A 22,584-nucleotide genomic window follows, 5' to 3' on the forward strand; every position below is an offset into this window, starting at 1 on the left:
ATTATTCTTTTGCTGTAGTGTTCTGTTTTGGAAATTAATTTGGTACTGTCAAAATCAATTTCATGTCCTGTGGTTTTGAAGTGTTGGAAAAGGGAGGAGGTTTTTTCTTTTTTCTTTAATGCATTCTTATGTTCTGCAACACGTGCATTTACTCTCCTGTTTGTTTGTCCAATATATGTGGCTGGGCAGATTCTACATGGTATTTGATAAACTCCCTGGTTTTCAAGTTGGATATTGTCTTTCGGGTTTCTTAGGATGTTGGCTATTTTTTTATCTGTACCAAAGGCTGTCTTGATGTTGTGTTTGCGGAGAATTTTACTGATTTTATCTGTGGTGCCTTTGATGTAAGGGAGGAGGGCGATGCCATTGTCCTGCTCTGTGTCTTGGTTCCTGGGGGGTGTCTTTTGCATACATACAGAATATAGTTGGTGGCTATGAATAAATTAACTGCCTTGAAATGGCCCTGGGTTGGGCCTAGAGGCAAAAAGGAGCTGTGACGTTCCTTCAATATACCAGGGTGATCCAACATAAAAAACATATACTGTATATATATAAAGATAAAAAAATCATATATATATACCCACTAAAACTCTCATTGTGTATTGGACTAACTAACTAACTAACTAACTAATTAACTAAATAAATAGATAAATAGATAAACAGACAAACAAACAAACAAACAAACAATAAATAAATAAATAAATAAATAAATAAATAAATAAATAAAATAAAATAAAGAGAAGTATACATTCCACAATTTCACTTGGCTCAGCTGCAAAGATAGGTTGCTAGGAGTCTGAAAATGACTTGATAGCATGTAATCAGTGAGACGAGCATCGGTAGAGACGGAACAAGCCTATTTTTGAGACTCCTATCGGGCAGCATCTATAATTACAAAGTCAATAGTACAATAGCGGCCTCTGTGGTTGAGCTTCAAGGAGTTAAAACCATCAAGAACTGTATTGTGAGAAAGGATGGTAAGAAGAGAAGCACAGAGGGGTTGCCTTTTCCGGGACACTCACAAGAGGAGAGTTGCATGCAGAGACGCTCTAAGGCTTTTTCCAGGATCAAAGGGAGAGTTGGAAGGTGAGTTGAGGGCAGGTCGGAGGAGAATCCGGGAGCAACTCAGGCTGTTTGGTTCCCTCCACGGCGTGGAAGCAGAGAAGCAACTAGAATTGCGGAATGACAGTTGGAAGGGATCTTTGAGGTCATCCAGTCCAGCCCCTTTTTCCAGCAGGAGACCTTATGCATTTCAGGCACATGGCTGTCTAGTCTCTTCCTGAAAGACTCCAGCGATGGAGCAGCCACAACTTCTGCAGGAAAACCGGTTAATTGTTTTCACAGTCAGGAAATGTTTCTAGGTTGCTTCTCTCCTTGATTCGTTTCCATCCATTGTTTCCATTTCTGCCTTCAGATGCTCTGGAGAAGAGGTTGAGCCCCTCTTCTTTGTGGCAGCCCCTCAGATATTGGAAGACTGCTAGCATTTCACCCCTCATCCCTTTATTTTGTAGACCAGACCAGTGTTTCCCAACCTCGGCAACTTGAAGATATTTGGACTTCAACTCCCAGAATTCCCCAGCCAGCGAATGCTGGCTGGGGAATTCTGGGAGTTGAAGTCCAAATATCTTCAAGTTGCCAAGGTTGGGAAACACTGGACTAGACATACCCAATTCCTGCAACCATCTTGGTATGTTTTAGCCTCAACCCCCAAATACCTTAGTTGCTTTTTCATTTCTTCTCACTTAGTAAGTATTAAGTCCAGTACAGTGTTCCCTCGATTTTCGCGGGGGTTACGTTCCAAGATCTCCCGCGAAAGTCAATTTTCCGCGAAGTAGCGGTGCGGAAGTAAAAACACAATTTTTGGCTATGGACAGCCAAAAACTACCCACACACACCCTTTTTCAAGGCAGCGCAAGGAGCCAGGCTTGAAATTAGGACAGGGAGCGACGAAAGTGTGGAGTCCGGCAAAGATTGCTTTGAATGTCGGCTGCCCCCCCCAGCGCCTCTGGCCCCCTCGCCGCTACCGCCCACCCGCCCGATCCACCCCTCTCACCGGCTTTCTTCGGACACGGGTCCTCCTGCAGCAGCGCTGGCGGCTACGGCTTCTCATCCTCCTCATTCGGCCGGTAGCCACTCTGAGCGCTTTGAGAATGCCTGCCTCGCCCCTCTCACAGTCCCTTAGCTGAGAGCACTTTCGTCCCAGCTATCAGCGAGGGGGCTGCAGGAGAGGTGGGGCAGGCGTTCTCACAGAGAGGGAGAGGGAGAAAGAGAGAGAGAGCAAGAGGGGGGAGAGTGGAAGGTAGAGAGAGAGAGAAAAATGATAGAAAAAGGGAGAAAAAAGAGAAATGAGAAAATGATTGAAGCAGAGAATGACAGGAAAGAAAGAGAAAGAGAGAGAGAAGTGACTCTTGGTGATGACGTATGATGTCATCGGGTGGGAAAAACCGTGGTATAGAAAAAAAACCACGGAGTATTTTTTAATTAATATTTTTTGAAAAACTGTGGTATAGCCGTTTCGCGAAGTTTGAACCCGCGAAAATCGAGGGATCACTGTATAGGGTTTTTTGCCATCATTTTTATTGATGTTTTTAATATTTACATCCTAATATTTTTAGGTGGGTCGACATCTATATACTATATTTACATTCATATTAATATATTATATACTTATACATTGTATATACTTATACATTATACATTGTATACCCAACCGTTTTGGATATTCTTTTCTTTTTCCATCCATCTCCTGTTTTGCATTTCTTTTTTGTGTCCATTTAGTCCAAATAGTGTAATAGTCCGAATCCTTTTGGTCATTTAGTTCCAACGTTAATTGGTCCATTTCTGCACAGTCGTATATATTTTTAAGGGGTCTTTCCATCTTTGCACATAGGCAATTCTTGTGGCTGTTACTATGTGTAATATTAAATATTTAATGTTTTTGGAATATGTTTTATTTAATAATACCTAACAAAAAGAATTCTGGTGTAAATTCAATTACAGTGTCTGCTATTTCCGGTAGCCATTTTTGGAGTTTCCTCCAATACTTTTTTTACTTCAGGACACATCCACCATAAAGCCCTTCATGGCACCGGACCAGATTATCTCCGGGACCGCCTTCTGCTGCACGAATCCCAGTGACCAGTTAGGTCCCACAGAGTGGGTCTTCTCCGGGTCCTGTCAACTAAACAATGTCGTTTGGCGGGACCCAGGGGAAGAGCCTTCTCTGTGGCGGCCCCGGCCCTCTGGAACCAACTCCCCCCAGAGATTAGAATTGCCCCCACCCTCCTTGCCTTTCGTAAGCTACTTAAAACCCACCTCTGCCGCCAGCCATGGGGGAATTGAGATACTCTTTCCCCCTAGGCCTTTACAATTTTATGCATGGTATGTCTGTATGTATGTTTGGTTTTTATAATAATGGGTTTTTAATTGTTTTTAGTATTGGATTATTATTATATGCTGTCTTATTATTGCTGTTAACCGCCCCGAGTCTGCGGAGAGGGGCGGCATACAAATTCAATAAATAAATAAGTAAGTAAGTAAGAAAGTAAGTAAGTAAGTAAGTAAATAAAAACAAACAAACAAACAAATAAATAAAATAAATAAAAAATAAAATAAATAAAAAAATGAAAGAAGGCGCCCTGCACTTTTTTGCATTTCCAACATGCCTGATTAAAATTTGGGTATATTTTCACCAACCTTTTCAGGGCCAAATGCCACCGATAAAACATTTTATATTGATTTTCTTTGTAAGCTATTGATTTAGTTAATTTAATATTTCTAGTCCAAATTTGCTCCCAGTCTGCCAAGTGTACATTGCGGCTGAAATTTTTTGCCCATGTGATCATCAGCCCTTTTTACTACATCCTCATGTTTATCATATTCGATCAAATATTTCTAAATGTTAGATATTATTTTTTTCCTCTGGGCCTGTGAGTAATTTGTCTAGCTGCTGGTTTGGCCGTCTTAATTGGCCTTCTTAATTTTTTTTTTGTATCTTGTTTGGATTTGCAGGTAGGTCCACCAATCTATGTTAATATTTTGTGTCACCAATTCTCTGCTTTTTAATTTACCAAGTGAGTCTAAACTTTCTTTATATTTAATTGTTTGGGTTATATCCATTGTATTTGGATCTATTAAAGCCTCCATGGCTGACAGCCAGTTTGGAATGTTCAGATAAATTTGTTTGTTTGTTTGTTTATTTAATTTATTTAATTTATTTAATTTATTTAATTTATTTAATTTATTTAATTTATTTAATTTATTTAATTTATTTAATTTATTTAATTTATTTAATTTATTTAATTTATTTAATTTATTTAATTTATTTAATTTATTTAATTTATTTAATTTATTTAATTTATTTAATTTATTTAATTTATTTAATTTAAATTATTTAATTTAAAAGATATTGACAAAATTGAATGGGTCCAAAGACAGGCTACCAGAATGGTGGAAGGTCTTAAGCATAAAACGTATCAGGAAAGACTTAATGAACTCAATCTGTATAGTCTGGAGGACAGAAGGAAAAGGGGGGACATGATCGAAACATTTAAATATATTAAAGGGTTAAATAAGGTCCAGGAGGGAAGTGTTTTTAAAAGGAAAGTGAACACAAGAACAAGGGGACACAATCTGAAGTTAGGTGGGGGAAAGATCAAAAGCAACATGAGAAAATATTATTTTACTGAAAGAGTAGTAGATCCTTGGAACAAACTTCCAGCAGACATGGTAGATAAATCCACAGTAACTGAATTTAAACATGCCTGGGATAAACATATATCCATCCTAAGATAAAATACAGAAAATAGTATAAGGGCAGACTAGATGGACCAGGAGGTCTTTTTCTGCCATCAGACTTCTATGTTTCTAAATTAATTAATTTAATTAATTTAATTAATTTAATTTAATTTAATTTATTTATTTATACATACATACATACATACATACATACATACATACATACATACTTCTATGTTAATTTAAAACATTAAATTAATGTTTTAATTAAATTTCTTTCCAGGTATTTAATAGGGAATTCCTAAGTAAACATCTATTAAAATATTTTTGTGCTTTGTCTTCAGTGTCCCAGAGGTAAGCATGCCACCCTTTCTCAAGATCGTGTCCCTCTAGTTGCAATATACGTTTGTTTTTTCAAATTTATCCATTCCTTTATCCATGATAAGGAGGCAACCTTATAGTCTGTCTTCTAGTCTGGTAGTCCAAAGCCACCTCTGCTCTTAGCGTTCTGTAAATTGGATAGTCTGATTCTCGGTTTCTTCCCTTACCATATAAATTTAGTTGTTACTTTATTCAAATCTGCAGAGGCTGGAAATGTTCTCTCCCCCAACTTGAAGAAAGCCTCTTAAAGAGGCTTTAGAAAGTCTTTTCTCGAGGAGAGCGAAAAATGGGCATGCCATCATGTGCTGGGAACGGTGTGTGTGTGTGATGCCCGCATGCATGGGGGGCCTCGCATGGAATTATGGGTGTGGGCACACAAGCACACAACATTCCCCCCCGCACCCTCTCTTTTTGGCAAGCGAACCAAAAAAGGTTCACCATCACTGTTATAAAGTCTATCACTTGCGCAGAAGGTTGCACTAGAAGACCTTCAAGGTCCCTTCCAACTCTATTGTTGTTCTGTTATAAACTGTATTAATATTAATTACAGTGATTCCAGCCAATAATTGCTATAGTAAGTGTTTTGTGTTTTGTTTTTTTGAAAAAAGTTTTATGGGGTTCTTTTTAAACCTTTTTAAATATTTTAAATTTATCTGGATTTGTCATGATTTGCTGTATCTTGCTGTGAGCCGCCCCGAGTCTGCGGAGAGGGGCGGCATACAAATCTAAATAATAAATAAATAAATAAATAAAATATTTACATTAAAATTACACAACAAAAGACAACATAGTGACGATATGTACACATAGGACAAATATGAAAAAAAAGAATAAAAGAGAAAGAGAAAAGAAGATGAGAAAAAGAAAAGAAATAAAGCATCCTGCTTTATATATAACATATTTGGTATCATTATTTACAATTGGCACTACTCGAAGAGTAGTGTGATTTATGTGCAGCTTACGTCTAACTTACCAAGGAAAATCTTCCTTTTTACAATTGTTATACATTTAATACATAAATACAGTCTTATAATCTCCTTATCGTTATATCAACTCCCAACAAGGGCAACGGCTAATCCGTTGCCCTATTTATACTTTTCCTTTACGCGGGAACATTTCTGACAACCGTTTATTTTTGGCGGCATTCTAACCAAAGCCGCATCTTAACCAATCAGTGAATTTTCCCTTATTTCTTTTAAACAGACATAACAGTAAGAATGCACACTGGCCCAAGTCAACAAGAGAGTTTCATGACTGAATGCAAATACGAACTTGGATCTTGTTAATCTTCAATGTGTCAAATACATCATAGTTAAGGTTATTTTAGCATTGTGGCATACAGTATTTGCTTTTTACCTTTCATGTATATATTTTTCTTTTTTAACATCTTCTGCAACCACTTTATAAACAATGAAAATTACACTTTTATTTGCATCTTACAGACTAAGAAGATGCCTATAAGAGCACCCCAGAAAACTGAGAATAACAAACAACATTAAAAAGGAAAGCCAATAAAGCCAGAAATCAAAATATTTTTCATTTCCTTCAGAAAACCACATAATTCTTCTCCTTCCCCAGCAGGTGGTCAAGAAGAGATTTCAACTGGAAAAAGTAGATTATGTGGAATACAAGGATACATTACAGGTAGTCCCCAACTTAAAACGTAACTGTTCAAACTCACTGGCAAACCCTTTGAATGATCTGATTGTGGGAAAAGTTTCGGTCAAATCTCCGGACTGGTGATACGCTAGATGATGCACGCAAACAAGAAATCATATGAGTGTCCTCATTGTGGGAAATGTTTCAGTGGGAATTCCAAGTTGGTGATACACCAGAGGACTCACACAGGAGAGAAACCCTTTGAATGTCCTGATTGTGGGAAATGTTTCGGTAAGAATTCCAACATGGTTATTCACCAAAGGACTCACACTGGAGAGAAACCCTTTGAATGTTCTGTTTGTGGTAAATGTTTCAGTTTGAATTCCAACCTGATGAAACACCTGAGGATTCACACAGGAGAGAAACCCTTTGAATGTCCTGATTGTGGAAAAAGTTTCAATCAGAAATCCCACCTTATGGTACACCAGAGGACTCATACAGGAGAGAAACCCTATCAATGTCCAGATTGTGGGAAATGTTTCATTAAAAAATCCCAGCTCATGATTCACCAGAGGACTCACACAGGAGAGAAACCGTTTGAGTGTGCTCTTTGTGGGAAAAGTTTTTATCAGAATTCCCAGTTGGTGATACATCAGAATACTCACACAGGTGAGAAGCCGTTTGAATGTGCTCTTTGTGGGAAAAGCTTCAGTCACAATTCCCACCTGATGACACACCAGAGGGCTCACACAGGAGAGAAACCGTATGAGTGTCCAGTTTGTGGGAGAAGTTTCAGTGACAATTCCAACCTGGTGAAACACCAGAGGATTCATACAGTTGAGAAATCATATCAGTGTCCATATTGCGATAAAAGTTTCATTAAAAAATTACAGCTCACAAGTCACCAGAAGACACATACAGGAGACAAACCGTTTGTATGCCCTTTCTGTGGGAAAGGTTTCAGTCACAATTGCCGCCTGGTGATACACCAGAGGATTCATACAGGAGAGAAACCATTTGAATGTCCAGTTTGTAGAAAACATTTCATTAAAAAATATTACCTCATGACACACCAGAGGACTCACACAGGAGAGAAACCCTTTGAATGTCCTCATTGTGAAAAACGTTTCAATCATAATTCCAGCCTAGTAACACACCAGAGGACGCATATAGCCGAGAAATACTTTGAATGCCCTGTTTATGAAAAACCTTTCAGACAAAGTTCCAACCTGGAAGTACACCAGAGGACTCACACAGGAGATAAACCTTTTGAATGTCCTGTCTGTGGGAAAGGTTTTAGTCATACTTCCAGCCTGGTGACACACCAGAGGACTCACACAGGAGAGAAACCATATGAATGTCCTGTTTGTGGCAAAAATTTCAGTCAGAATTCCAACATGGTGATACACCAGAGGACTCACACAGCTGAGGAAACACTTTGAACTCCCTGATTTTGGGAAAATTTCATTCGAGATGGCTATCTCCCGAGACATCTCGTAAAGTGGTTTCTTTAAAATAAATATTTTATTTGGAAAATTAATTTAGATTACAAACTCCAAGAAAAGAAAGAAAATGTAAAAAAACAAAATAAAGATAGACACATTTAAATAGAAGGGAAAATGTGCTTCAAGAAGACAAAAACAGATTTACGTATATTAATCCCTCCCAGTTGTGTATTCATAAATATATTGGAGCAATATTAGTTTCCTTCCCTTGCAAAGCAGGCCCAACATTTAAAAAGTAGTTAACAGGTGAACAGCAAAGTTAAAACATCAAATCATTCACAATCTACTTTTGCATTTAACTTGAATAAAGTCTAGAATTGCTTTTTATTTACCAGAAGTACAGCCTGGGAGAAACCCCACTAGCAGTAGTGACTGCGAAAGAGATCTTGGAGTCTTGGTGGATAATCAACTAAACATGAGCCAGCAATGTGCAGCAGCAGCCAAAAAAGCCAATACAATCCTAAGCTGTATCAACAGGGGGATGCACTCCAAGACCAGGGAAGTCTTAATAGCACTCTACTATGCCCTGGTCAGACCACATCTGGAGTACTGCATCCTAATTTTGCACCTTTGTCTCTGCACCTCTGCACCTGCATGGAAGGAGATGGGTGAATTCTGCCAGCATGACGATTGAAGATTTGACAACATGGTGGATTTATGAGTGTGGGGGGGGGGGGCAAGGGGTTGAACTTTCAACTGGGTGTAAAATCTGAGGCAATTCAGATTCAGATTTCATCCAGATGTACCAACATGGCTCTGTTAATAAATTGGAACTTTGAGGAATCCTTTGCCCCGGACTCTGATTTAATTTTGGATGCTATCATGACATTATTATTATTATTATTATTATTATTATTATTATTATTGTTGTTGTTGTTGTTGTTGTTGTTATTATTATTGTTATTGTTATTATTATTAATTCGATTTGTATGCCGCCCCTCTCTGAAGACCCAGGGCGGCTCACAACAGTAATAAAAACAATATAGTAGTGGAACAAATCTAATATTAAAAAACATATAAAACCCTATCATTATTATTTTTTTTAAAAAACCCAAACAGCACATTCATACCAAACATAAAACAAAGAATAAAAAAGCCTGGGGGAAAGGTGTCTCAACTCCATGCCTGGCGGTATAAGTGAGTCTTGAGTAGTTTACGAAAGACAGGGAGGGTGGAGGCAGTTCTAATCTCCGGGGGGAGTTGGTTCCAGAGAGCTGGGGCCGCCACAGAGAAGGCTCTTCCCCTGGGGCCCACCAAACAACATTGTTTAGTCGACGGGACCCGGAGAAGGCCAACTCTGTGGGACCTTATCAGTCGCTTTGATTCGTGTGGTAGCAGGCGGTTCCGGAGGTACTCTGGTCATTAACCCGAATCCCCCTTAAAAATCACCCAGCTACCCCAAATCCTTGGGGCACTGTTCAAGGTCTTTAGCCCCTGTGCAGACCCGCAATGGGCAGTGTAAAGACTCAGGGAAGTTGGAAGAAAAGAAGCGAGCCATGGTTGCAGCTGAAGAGGCCGCAGAGAGGGAGCATCAGCTGGGGCCCCAGTGTAAACAGCCGACCCCTGAGTGCCTCCTTCACTGGAGGGTTGATTTCCCCCACTGGGCAAGTGTGGGAGACACACCTGGGTGCAGGATCAGCCTCAACCCACAAATGAAACATAGAAACATAGAAGACTGACGGCAGAAAAAGACCTCATGGTCCATCTAGTCTGCCCTTATACTGTTTCCTGTATTTCATGTTACAATGGATATATGTTTATCCCAGGCATGTTTAAATTCAGTTACTGTGGGAGATAGAATACACACCAGAAGGTTTACTCTTAGGAATTTGGAAAAGACCTTATACCAAACAAACGCTCTTCCTCATAACACATATAAGCACCGGTCAGAATCTCATTGGCACAAACATGGAAAAGTGAACAAACTCCATCAGAGAGCTTTATTATTGATAAAATATATAAATGTATTGAGATGGATGAAATGACAAACTCAATTAAGGGGATCGAAAGCAAAAAATCCAAACGATTATGGTACAAATGGCACGAATGGATTCAAAATAAAGATTGAAAATATAACAATACAAAGTATCAGTATACAAAAGGACAATAAGACAGGGACGGTAGGCACAATGGAGCTCAGACTTCAGAAAAAGGAAAGAAAAGAACAAAAGAGACGTTTACACATTTTATTATTTCACTTGGTTCGGCTGCAAAGAGAGGTTGCTAATAGTAGTCTGAAAATGACTTCATAGCATGTAATCGGTGAGACGATCTGGCAAATGCCATCCCGAGAGAAGGGACAAGCCTGTTTTTTACTCCCCCTATCAGATAGGCACCATCCATGACTGGAAAGTCAACAGTACAGTATCGGCCTCTCTGGTGGATCTTAAAGGAGTTAAAACCATCGAGTAGCGTAAGGATTGAAGGAGAGAAACTTCCTCTTCCGGAAAGGAACCGGAGCGGAGAGTGTGGTGCAGAGAGGCGCTCTCGCCTCTTCCAAGGATCGAAGCATCAGCTGGAAGGTGAGTTGAGGGCAGGTCGGAGGAGAATCCTGGAGCAACTCAGGCTGTTTGGTTCCCTCCACGGCGTGGAAGCAGAGAAGCAACTAGAATTGCGGAATGACAGTTGGGAGGGATCTTTGAAGTCATCCAGTCCAGCCCCCTTTTCCAGCAGGAGACCTTATGCATTTCAGGCACATGGCTGTCCAGTCTCTTCCTGAAAGCCTCCAGCGATGGAGCAGCCACAACTTCTGCAGGAAAACTGGTTAATTGTTCTCACAGTCAGGAAATGTCTCCTTGTTTCTAGGCTGCTTCTCCCCTTGATTCGTTTCCATCCATCGTTTCTTGTTCTGCCTTCAGATGCTCTGGAGAAGAGGTTGAGCCCCTCCTCTTTGTGGCAGCCCCTCAGATATTGGAAGACTGCTGGCATTTCACTCCCCTCCTCCTTTTTTTTGAAAAAAATTTATTGAGTTTTTTTTTTTTAAAGGAGAGAAAAAAGAGGGGGAAAGGGAAAAGTATACAGAAAAAAACACAAAACACATAAGGGAATAACATAAGGAACTATACATAGTAAAGTAGGATAAGAAAATATGCATAATGAAGTAGCATCTCTATTCAAAGTTGAGCTTATACAAATATAATAACATAACTTCAAATCGGGTATATATACGAATTCAAAAGTGGGTTGGGTTAATTAATTGTAGTAAAGCATGAAAAAGGTACTGAGAGATGTATAAGAAGGTGAAATTTGGATAGGGGAGAGTCCCCCACTCCTCCTTCTATTCTATATAGATACCCAGTTCCTATTTTATCCTCCAGCCCCCAAAAATGTTTGTTGCTCTTTCATTTCTTCACTCTTAGTAAGTATTAAGTCCAGTATAGCTGACCCTCTAATTTCATCCTCTATTTTTTTTGGGGTGATAAAGTTGTCGTTTTTGTCAGGGTCTCCTGCTTCTGCAAGGGATTGGATTGACAGATTTCCAAGGTCCCTTTCAACTCTTTTGTTCTGTTATGGACCATGTTATATGTTCTTGGCAGTAATATATGATGATGCAGGAAAAGGAGTTGCACCAATTTGGGTTCTGCCAACTGGTGCACAATTATGATGGTTGCAGTATTTATTTGTTTGTTTGTTTATTTATTTATTTTCATTTATTTTCATTTATTTATTCATTTATTTATTCATTTATTCATTCATTCATTTATTTATTGGATTTGTATGCCGCCCCTTTCTGCAGATTTATTTATTCATTTATTTATTCATTTATTTATTCATTCATTCATTCATTCATTCATTTATTGGATTTGTATGCCGCCCCTCTCCGCAGATTCGGGGCGGCTAACAACAGTTATAAAACAGCATATAATAATAATCCAATACTAAAAACAGTTAAAAACCCATTATTATAAAAACCAAACATACATACATGCATAAAATTGTAAAGGCCTAGGGGGAAAGAGTATCTCAATTCCCCCATGCCTGGCGGCAGAGGTGGGTTTTAAGCAGCTTACGAAATGCAAGGAGGGTGGGGGCAATTCTAATCTCTGGGGGGAGTTGGTTCCAGAGGGCCGGGGCCGCCACAGAGAAGGCTCTTCCCCTGGGTCCCGCCAAGCGACATTGTTTAGTTGACGGGACCTGGAGAAGACCAACTCTGTGGGACCTAACTGGTCGCTGGGATTCGTGCAGCAGAAGGCGGTCCCTGAGATAATCTGGTCCGGTGCCATGAAGGGCTTTATAGGTCATAACCAACACTTTGAATTGTGACTCAGGATCCCCATTTGTGACCTTTCCAACTAGTTTCTGACAAGCAAAAACAATGGGAATACCAGCAGGAAGTTGCAAGTCAGGGTCTGTGAAATTGCCTTTAACAACCCACAATTGTAGAGGAACAGGTGTAAGTTGGCACTCTCATGTGACATCATGCTTCGTAATCAAGCTGCTTAGTGACACATGCCATTCCCAAATGCAGTCAATAAGTGAGGACTCCTTGAATGGGGATGTCACCCAATTGTTTCTGGAAAATATTTTCTGATGTTATTTGGATCTCAGAACTTCCACAGACAAAACAGGGGCTTCAAATCTGGCAGAAGCTTTAGCCATCATTTCATCAGTTAAAACCCCCACATATCTAAAAAATAACTCAAAAGGTTTGACTGTTGCCGTTTCGGGACATTTTTCAGGCTGAAAATACATGGATTTTCCAGGTATATAATTTGTACGTTTCTTTATTTGTACTGTTTTGCATATGATACATCTACAATTGTATAATCTGTCCCCAGTACAGTATCCCCCAGTACTGTGTTTCATAATAACCCTTGCAGTGCGAAGAATTTGGGGTTTTTTTCTTCACAAAAATATTATTAATTTGAAAGTCCAAAAGCAGTTTCAAGATGTATAAACAAAATTATTCTTTTTTTTCTTTAATCAAAGCAGTCAATTTACCAACTGTGCTAACTCCATCAGGTTTTTGCAACCATTCATTCATATTAGAATGAAAATATTATTCAATTTTTCCATTGATATGACATCAATGGTTCTTTTTTTAAAGTTCTTTATCCATTAAATCTAAAATAAACTATCTACTTTTTTCTTTTTATTCACTTTAATTTGTATTAAGATGTGTATCTTACTCCAACATTTCTTTGCTTTGGCAGATGTCCACCATAAATGATAAAAAGCTCTTCTTTATATTTCCAAAATTCATTGCCTTAATATCATTCCCTAACTATATCATACCATTAATAATCGTGCCGTCAAAATCTAGTTCATGACCCTCTCACTCAAGTAACCTCTTAATTTGAAGAGTCACCCACTCTTTTTGCCAAGCAAAACAACAAGGATCAAAGTACAATTTCAAATCTGATAATATTTCTCTTGCAATATATTTATTTATTTATTATTAGAGTTGAAAGGGACCTTACAGGTCATCAAGTTCAACCCCCTGCCTGAGCAGGAAATCCTACAGCACCCCAGCCAAATGACAGTCTAATCTCCTCTTGAAAATGTCCAAAGTTGGGGAGTCCACAACCTCCGCTGGCAGGCTGTTCCACTGGTTGATCGCTCTCACTGTCAGGAAATTCTTTCTTATTTCCAGGTTGAATCTTTCCTTGGTCAGTTTCCAACCGTTGTTCCTCGTCTGGCCCTCTGGTGCCCTGGAAAACAGTGTGTCCCCCTCCTCTCCGTGGCAACCCCTTAAGTACCTGTATACAGCTATCATGTCCCCCCTAGCCCTTCTTTTTACTAGACTATCCATGCCCAGTTGCAGCAACCTTTCCTCGTATGACCTGGTCTCTAGTCCCTTTATCGTTTTAGTTGCTCTTTTCTGCACCCTCTCTAGAGTCTCTATATCTTTTTTGAAGTGTGGTGACCAGAACTGGATGCAATACTCCAGGTGCGGTCTGACCAGGGCCTTATAGAGTGGTATTATTACCTCTCTGGTCTTGGAGTGTATCCCCTTGTTCATGCAGCTTAGGATTGTGTTGGCTTTTTTAGCTGCTGCTGCACATTGCTGGCCCATGTTTAGCTGGTTATCCACTAAGACTCTAAGATCCCTTTCACAGTCACTCATGGTGAGTGTGGTTTCGCCTAATTTGTATGCATGTTTTGGGGGTTTTTTGCCTAGGTGCAGGATTTTACTCTTCTCTACATGTACAAGTCTGTCTAGATCTTTCTGAATTCTGTGTCTATCCTCTGGGGTGTTGGCCACTCCTGCCAGCTTGGTGTCATTTGCGAATTTAATTAATTCCCCCTCTATTCCCTCATCTAGGTCGTTGATAAATATGTTGAAGAGTACTGGGCCTAGGACTGATCCCTGTGGTAACCCGCTGCCTACCTCTTTCCATGTGGATTTAGTCCCGTTAGAGATCTCTTAGAGATCTCCATCTGCCATTGTTTAAATGGAGTATCACAAGTATTAGTAAAGTCTGAAACAAAAATGCATACAGTAATACCTCATGATACGAACTTAATTGGTGCAAGGAGGAGGTTCGTAAGATGAAAGGTTCGTAAGACGAAACATTGTTTCCCATAGGAAACAATGTAAAGTCAATTAATCCGTGCAACCAACAAACCCCCCGCAAAAAACCGGCTTTCGGCGACTGCTGGGAAGCCACGCGGCTGTTTTAAAAGGTCGCAGCCGGCCTGGGGGGCTTCCCAGCACCCCCCCGAACCCCGAACCCGGGTTCGGGGGGGTGCTGGCAAGCCCCCCAGGCCGGCTGCGACCTTTTAAAACAGCCGCGCCGCTTCCCAGCTGTCTCCTGAAGCCGAACTCTAAAGCCGAACTTCCGCATTCGGCTTCGGGAGACAGCTGGGAAGCGGCGCGGCTGTTTTAAAAGGTGACAGCCGGGCTGGGGGGCTTCCCAGCAACCTCCCGAACCGAACCCGGGGTTCAGAAAAATTTTGCCTCTTCTTACGAACTTTGTTCGAGTTACGAACCGGCGTTCGGGAGGCTTCTGGGAAGCCCCGGCGCCCGGCTGTCACCTTTTAAAACAGCCGCGCGGCTTCCCAGCAGTCTCCAAACGCCGGTTCGTAACTCGAAAAAAGTTCGTAAGAAGAGGCAAAATTTTTCTGAACCCCGGGTTCGTATCACGAGTTGTTCGTAAGACGAGGGGTTCGTATCTTGAGGTACCACTGTATTTGGTAATTCGGGTGCTGGAGGCTAAAACATACAAAGAATGGTTACAGGAATTAGATATGTCTGGTTGAATGAGGACTGGTGGAGACATGACAGCCTTTTCCCAATATTTGTGGGGTTCCTATTAAGACAATCACAAATCAAGCTATTTTCCAAAGTACCAAAAGAAACAATGGATGGAAACTAACCGAAGAGAGAAACAACTTAGAACACTGAGAGCATATGCACCAAGACAAATTCCTTGTGTGTCCAATCACACTTGGCCAATAAAGAATTTTATAATTTATCTATTCCATTGGTTGATTCAATTCAATTCAATTCATTAGATTTGTATGCCGCCCCTCTCCGAAGACTCGGGGCGGCTCACAACAACGATAAAAACAATATTACAATGGCACAAATCTAATATTAAAAATAACTAAAAACCCTATCATAATTAAAAACCAAACAGCGCATACATACCAAACATAAATAATAATAAGCCTGGGGGAAGATGTCTCAAATCCCCCATGCCTGGCGGTATAGGTGGGTCTTAAGTAGTTTATGAAAGGCAAGGAGGGTGGGGGCAGTTCTAATCTCCGGGGGGAGTTGATTCCAGAGGGCCGGGGCCGCCACAGAGAAGGCTCTTCCCCTGGGGCCCGCCAGACGACATTGTTTAGTCGACAGGACCCGGAGAAGGCCAACTCTGTGGGACCTTATCGACCACTGGGATTCGTGCTGTAGTCATTAGGAATTTTTTCTTTAGTTACATAGAAACATAGAAGATTGACGGCACAAAAAGACCTCATGATCCATCTAGTCTGCCCTTATACTATTTTTTGTATTTTATCTTAGGATGGATATATGGTTATCCCAGGCATGTTTAAATTCAGTTACTGTGGATTTACCAACCATGTCTCCTTGGAACAGACTTCCAAACCTGTCTTATTTTGGGGGAAACACGGTAAGAATTTGTACTGACCTAAGTCAACAAGAGGATTTCAGGGCTGAATGCAAATGTGAACTTGGATTTCAGTCATCTTCAATGTGTCAAATAAATCATAATTAATGTAAAATGTTCTTTTAACATGGCATATTTGCTTTTTAATATACGGGTGAAACTCAGAATAGCATGCAAAAGTTCATATTCTAATTTTTCGAGTTTTCCCTGTACACAGTTTTCTTTCTTTTTTTCACTTCATCTGCAAACATTTTATAAACTATTACAGTTACTCTTTTCTTTGAATCCATATAGACAAAGAAGATGGCAATAAGAACACTCCAGACAACTGAGAATAACAAACAATGTTAAAAAAGAAAGCCAATCAAGACAGGAAACAAAATGCTTTTCATTTCCTTCTGAAAACCCCAAAATTCTCTCCCTAATCAAGAAGAGATTTCAAACTGAAAAGACTAGAGTTATGTGGAACACAAGTAAACATTACAGGTAGTCCTCAACTTACAACAGTTCATTTAGTTGCTGTTTGGAGTTATAGCAGCACTGAAAAAAACTGACGTATGACCATTTTTCATACTTATGGCTATTGCAGCTTTCCCATTGTCACACGATTTATATTTGAATGCTTGGCAGCTAACTCACATTTCAAATCACAACTGAGTATGCACAAAATGATCCACATTGGAGAAAAACAACACTAATGGGGCCAAAGCTTTAGTCAGAACAGCTTTCTTATGGTTCGTGGAAGGACCCACATAGGATAGAAGCCCTAAAAAGGGCTCCCATATACTGAGCATGGCAGCTTGGTGATACATTAGAGAACTCATAGCAGGGGAAAACCCTTTGAATGCTTTGATTATGGGAAAGGTTTAGGTCTGAACTCTGACCTCGTGATATACTAGAGGATGTACACAAAAAAGAAATCATATGATTGTTCTGATTGCGGGAAATGTTTCACTGCAAATTACCTCCTCCTGATGCACCAGAGAACACATACAGGAGAGAAGCCCTTTGAATGTCCTGACTGTGGGAAAAGTTTCAGTCACAATTCCAACCTGGTACTTCACCAGAGGACTCACACAGGAGAGAAACCTTTTGAATGTCCTGACTGTGGGAAAAGTTTCAGACACAACCACAGCCTAATTATTCACCAAAACACTCACACAGGAGAGAAACTTTTTGAATGTCCTGACTGTAGGAAAAGTTTCAGTCAGAAATCCAACCTGATAATTCACCAGAGGACTCACACAGGAGAAAAACCCTTTGTATGTACTGATTGTGGGAAAAGCTTCAGTCTTAATGCCCACTTGGTAGTACACCGGAGGATTCACACAGGAGAGAAACCTTTTGAATGTCCTGATTGTGGAAAACGTTTCAGACATAACTCCAGCCTAATGTTTCACCAAAACACACACACAGGAGAAAAACTCTTTGAATGTCCTGATTGTGGGAAAAGTTTCATTAGAAAATCTGAGGTGATCAGTCATCAGACAACACACACAGGAGAGAAACATTTTGAATGTTCTGATTGTGAGAAAAGTTTCAAACACAAGTCCAGCTTAGTGATTCACCAGAGGACTCACACAGGAGAGAAACCCTTTGAATGTCCTGATTGTGGGAAACGTTTCAGGCAAAAATCCAGCCTAGTGATTCACCAGAGAATTCACACAGGAGAGAAACCATTTCAATGCAGTCTCTGTGAGAAAAGTTTCAGTCACAATTCACAACTGGTGATCCACCAGAGGATTCACACAGGAGAGAAACCGTATGAGTGTCCAGTTTGTGGAAAAAGTTTCATTGACAATTCCAGCCTGGTGAGACACCAGAGGATCCACACAGGGGAGAAACCATTTCAATGTGCTTTTTGTGGGAAAAAGTTCGGTCAGAAATCACAACTGGTGAGCCACCAGAGGACTCACACAGGAGAGAAACCATTTCAATGTGCTTTTTGTGGGAAAAGTTTCAGTAACAGTTCACAACTCCTGGTACACCAGAGGACTCACACAGGAGAGAAACCTTATGAGTGTCCAATTTGTGGGAGAAGTTTCATTGACAACTCCAGCCTGGTGAAACACCAGAGGATTCACACAGGAGAAAAACACTTTGAATGTTCTGATTGTGGGAAAAGGTTCAGTTACAAAAACTGCCTGATGATACACCAGAGGACTCACACAGGAAAGAAACCCTTTGAATATCCTGATTGTAGCAAAAATTTCATTACGAAATTACAGCTCATAAATCACCAGATGACACAGGGTGGAGAGGAACCAAATTAATGTACTGTTTGTGGCAAAGGTTTCAGTCGAAATTCCCATATGTTGATATACCAGAAGTCACATAAAAAACACAGTCTGTGTCTCCAGTCTGTGGACAGTACTTTAGGCCTAAATACCTCCTTATAGCAGTGTTTCCCAACCTTGGCAACTTGAAGATATTTGGACTTCAACTCCCAGAATTCCCCAGCCAGCGAATACAAGAACATTTACATGATGCAAAAGTTTATGAGTTTGGAGGAGGTTTGAGTTTCATTTCTGAACTCCTGCTAAGACTGAAAAATGCCCTGATCCTTTTTAGTCAATACATTGCAGTTTAGACCTGTAGTTGGAGAAAAAAAATGTAGAAACTGTTTCATACTTTTTTCATATATTACTGTATTTTCCAGACTATCAGATACACTTTTTTGTCTCTTAAAATGGGGATGAAAATGTCTATCTTACAGACCGAATTTTGCTGAAGCCCTGACCATCTGCCAGTCATTTTTTGGCCTCCACACGCCCCATTTTCTGGCCTTTTTTTTTTTTGTCTTTTTCAGGTCTTTTTGAGCCTTTTTCAGGTGTTTCCTTCTGCCCATTTTCAAGGCTTTTTTTTCAGAAAATGGGCCGAAAAAACAGGCTGAAAAAATTCAAAAACTTCCTGCCTTCCATATTATGAGTGCCTATTCTGACCCAGCTTCCTGATAAAAGACCACAGCACAAACAGTGTCCTTACAAATCTCTTTTTAATAATAATGGCTGTTAATTGTCTTACCTAGCAGTCGTTCTAATTTCAAATAAAGGATAAGCCAGTCTTTTCTGTGCAAGGGCTGTTAACAGTGAGGAATAGTCCAAGAAAAGAGTGGATCTTCTCCGGGTCCCGTCAACTAAACAATGTCGCTTGGCGGGACCCAGGGGAAGAGCCTTCTCTGTGGCGGCCCCGGCCCTCTGGAACCAACTCCCCCCCAGAGATTAGAATTGCCCCCACCCTCCTTGCCTTTCGTAAGCTACTTAAAACCCACCTCTGCCGTCAGGCATGGGGGAATTGAGATCCTCTTTCCCCCTAGGCCTTTACAATTCTATGCATGGTATGTATGTATGTATGTTTGGTTTTTATATTAATGGGTTTTTAATCGTTTTTAACATCAGATTACTATTGTACACTGTTTTTATTGTTGCTGTTAGCCGCCCTGAGTCTCTGGAGAGGGGCGGCATACAAATCCAATAGATAGATAGATAGATAGATAGATAGATAGATAGATAGATAGATAGATAGATAGATAGATAGATAGAGCAGAAGTCTGACAAAAGGTCTTTCAGATAACAGCAGATAATCCCCATGAACCTTGCTCTTCTTTGGCAAACAAACCAGGAACAATTTGCAGGCAAACTTGACAATTTCAAACAGGAGTCAAACAGAGACTTGAATTTCAAAGATAAGGACTAGAAATGAATGAAGTTGCTTCCTGCAAATTACCCTCTCCTGTTTTCTACTTGACTAGCCTATGGGAGTGGCCAATTAACCCCAAACCTTACTCCTGAGTAGTCCTCCTCCTCTGGAACTATTCTTGCCTTTTTGGCAGCTCTGCGCATGCGTGCCTTGAGAACAGGCTCTTCCTGTTCTTCACTCATGTCATCCTCTGGAGGTTCTAGAGGCCCTGGCTGAATCCTTGCCTCTGGCACCGAGCCTTCTCCACTCTCCAGGCCTGGCCCAGGTTCCCCCCTAGCCTCCTCACTTTCCGACTCTGTTGCTAGCTGTACAGGCCACTGGCAGACCACACTCAGAATACTGTGTCCAGTTCTGACCACCATGATATAAAAGTGTGGTTTCAACATTGGAAAATGTGCAGGGAATTGCAACAAAGCCCATGAACTTGCTTCTTGTAAATTGGCTTTTTTGGAAAAAGAAATGTGTCATGGTTCCAGGTAACATCCAAATTTAAATCAGAATCCAAGTAAAAGTATCCCTCAAAATTCCAATTTAATTCCGAAGCTATCTGGCAACCACGCTATCTGAGATTCCCACCCAGTTGAAAATTTACACATCTTGCCTGCCACCCATAACCTAGTCACGTTGGCCACTGAGGTTATGCCAGCATGGCAATTACTTCTTCCACCCAGATGGTGGACATATGTCTTGAACTTCTTGAAAGAATGCTTTGTTGGTTGCATCTGCTCCGTCATGAAATCACCCCTCCCAAATTCCCATAAACATCAGGCCTTCTACAGATAGTGTGACAAGCCATTGATTTGTCACCAACCTCTGCACCGGCTTGAAAAAAAATTATTTGGAAAATTAATTTTAAATTACAAACTCCAGAAACATTTTTTTTAACCAAACAAGGATAGATAACTTTTAAATAAAAGGAAAAATGTGCCTGAAGACAGAAATGTACATATGTTAAGTATTCCTAAATATATTTGATCAATCAGTTTCCTCCCAAAGCAGGCCCAAAATGTATGAAGTTTTACTTCGGTGTACAATCAATTTAACCTTTATCTACTACATAGAGAGGCAAACCAGTTAACAGGTGAACCAACAGCAATGTTAAAACAGCAAAATATTAACACTCTAGTTTTTCATTTCACTTGTATAAAGTCCAGAATAGTTTATTTATCATGTGTCATCAAGATCATTGTGTCTGATCTGTCCCGGATTTGTTTGATTATTACTAATAAAACTTTTTCTTAAGATTTTGTTTAAGAAACAACAATTGTGTCTTTCCCCCAAAATTATAAACTTCTGTTGTCGATCCATTTTCCCAAAAGAGTCCAGGGTTGAGGGGGCTTTTAAGAAGTGGCTGTGCTCCATGTTTTTCAATCATCACCCTCTTTAATTCTGACTCTGTAATGTGCTTCTTTTTCCCCTTGAATTTGATATTAGAAGTATTTGGGATTTTTGTTTAGGTTCACTTTTCCTCTTTTTATTTTTAAAGGGCATTTCCTATTTAAATTTTTTTTTGAACTATACATTTAAATTGAGTCGGAGGAGATATGGAAAAAATTTGAGATAATAGAGCCTTATGGATTAAAGGTGTTTAAAATTAGAAACAGCGTAAAATTTGTATTGGCTAATAGCGTTTTAATTTTATATAAGAAATCTGAGTAGCCATTTTTGTTCAGGTGTTAAAAGCAATGGAAGTAGTATTGGTTTTTCATTTGTATACCGTAAGTTTTAAAAATGTATTAATTGTATTGTAACTCAGTGTGGATGGTATTTTAAACTACATTTGGGATTGGAGAGAAAAATAAAAAAATTCTTTGCCAAGGACAAGAAGGAAATAAAATCACCAGCTGTCAGGTGATTCCTCATTTAATATCCACAGTAATTCATTTCTATCTGTCTGTCTGTATATTTATATCTTCCTACCTAACCTACCTACCTATCTCTATCTATGCCACCTATTCCCAAAGGACTCAGGGAGGCTTCACATAGTCTTTCCATTTCCATAACTGTTAATCCTAGCACCAGGGGTCTTTCCCTGCCCAGCGTTATGATGAAACTGAGTTTGTATGTTCCCCCTATCTGCATTTCTATCAGCTCCGTGATGAATGTCACTGGAATTCGCCCTGCTACATATCTGTCCAGCTGGCTAAAAAGCCACTGTCCCCTTGCTTGGTCTAAATCACACCCCCAGTTTCTCAACCAGGAGAGGATTGTCAAAGCATCTGGTGCACCCTGAGTCCAGAAGGGCTACTAAGTTTTTGTGCTGAGGATTAGACTACAAGTTCAATGGAGGCTGTTACCATAGTGATTGGGCCACTTACAAGGGGTCATCATTGGAGCCTGTCACTCTCCCCAGGACCATCTGCTGGGCTATTTGGAGTCCTCTCGCCGTCTTTGGGGGATGGGGTGAATTCTATGACCTCTACTCTTCCCAGGGCTGTTTTGTGAGCTGCCGGTGACAGCTTGGTGGGCTTCTTGATAGGACCCATGGTCACTTTTGGGTAGGATGACTGAATTTCTATTTGGTGGCGCAGTGGCCTCCTTCTCATATTTGAAGCAGGCAATGGAACGTCACTGGGGGCTCGCCACAGTTT

General features: G+C 40.1%; 2 protein-coding genes across 6 annotated transcripts; both read left to right on the forward strand.

Annotated features, from left to right (window-relative positions):
• Window positions 1-1,018: 1,018 nt before the first annotated feature.
• On the forward strand, window positions 1,019-21,830 carry LOC139160032 (zinc finger protein 84-like). Of its 3 annotated transcripts, XM_070737546.1 has the most exons (3): window positions 10,672-10,744; window positions 16,189-16,297; window positions 16,589-21,830. In XM_070737546.1, exon 3 carries the CDS (start codon window positions 17,197-17,199, stop codon window positions 18,565-18,567), a length of 1,371 nt encoding a protein of 456 aa, XP_070593647.1. In that variant the 5' UTR covers window positions 10,672-10,744; window positions 16,189-16,297; window positions 16,589-17,196; the 3' UTR covers window positions 18,568-21,830. The 3 variants fall into 3 exon arrangements, with proteins under 3 accessions (XP_070593650.1, XP_070593647.1, XP_070593649.1); XM_070737549.1 differs by lacking the exons at window positions 10,672-10,744; window positions 16,189-16,297 and adding an exon at window positions 1,019-1,086; XM_070737548.1 differs by lacking the exon at window positions 16,189-16,297.
• LOC139160034 (zinc finger protein 84-like) lies at window positions 1,027-9,002 on the forward strand. Of its 3 annotated transcripts, none has more exons than XM_070737552.1 (2): window positions 1,027-1,086; window positions 6,697-9,002. In XM_070737552.1, exon 2 carries the CDS (start codon window positions 6,870-6,872, stop codon window positions 8,157-8,159), a length of 1,290 nt encoding a protein of 429 aa, XP_070593653.1. In that variant the 5' UTR covers window positions 1,027-1,086; window positions 6,697-6,869; the 3' UTR covers window positions 8,160-9,002. The 3 variants fall into 3 exon arrangements, with proteins under 3 accessions (XP_070593653.1, XP_070593652.1, XP_070593654.1); XM_070737551.1 differs by having other exon boundaries at window positions 1,048-1,086; window positions 6,561-9,002; XM_070737553.1 differs by having other exon boundaries at window positions 1,050-1,086; window positions 6,700-9,002.
• Window positions 21,831-22,584: the final 754 nt, after the last annotated feature.

This window comes from Erythrolamprus reginae, chromosome 2 (genome assembly GCF_031021105.1).
Source record: "Erythrolamprus reginae isolate rEryReg1 chromosome 2, rEryReg1.hap1, whole genome shotgun sequence".
In the NCBI taxonomy this organism is placed as follows: Eukaryota; Metazoa; Chordata; class Lepidosauria; order Squamata; family Dipsadidae; genus Erythrolamprus; species Erythrolamprus reginae.

What these genes read in the sequence shown, in the direction of transcription:
- LOC139160034 (XM_070737552.1), top strand. Translation starts at nt 6,870, where the DNA reads ATGATGCACGCAAACAAGAAATCATATGAGTGTCCTCATTGTGGGAAA.
- LOC139160032 (XM_070737549.1), top strand. Translation starts at nt 17,197, where the DNA reads ATGTACACAAAAAAGAAATCATATGATTGTTCTGATTGCGGGAAATGT.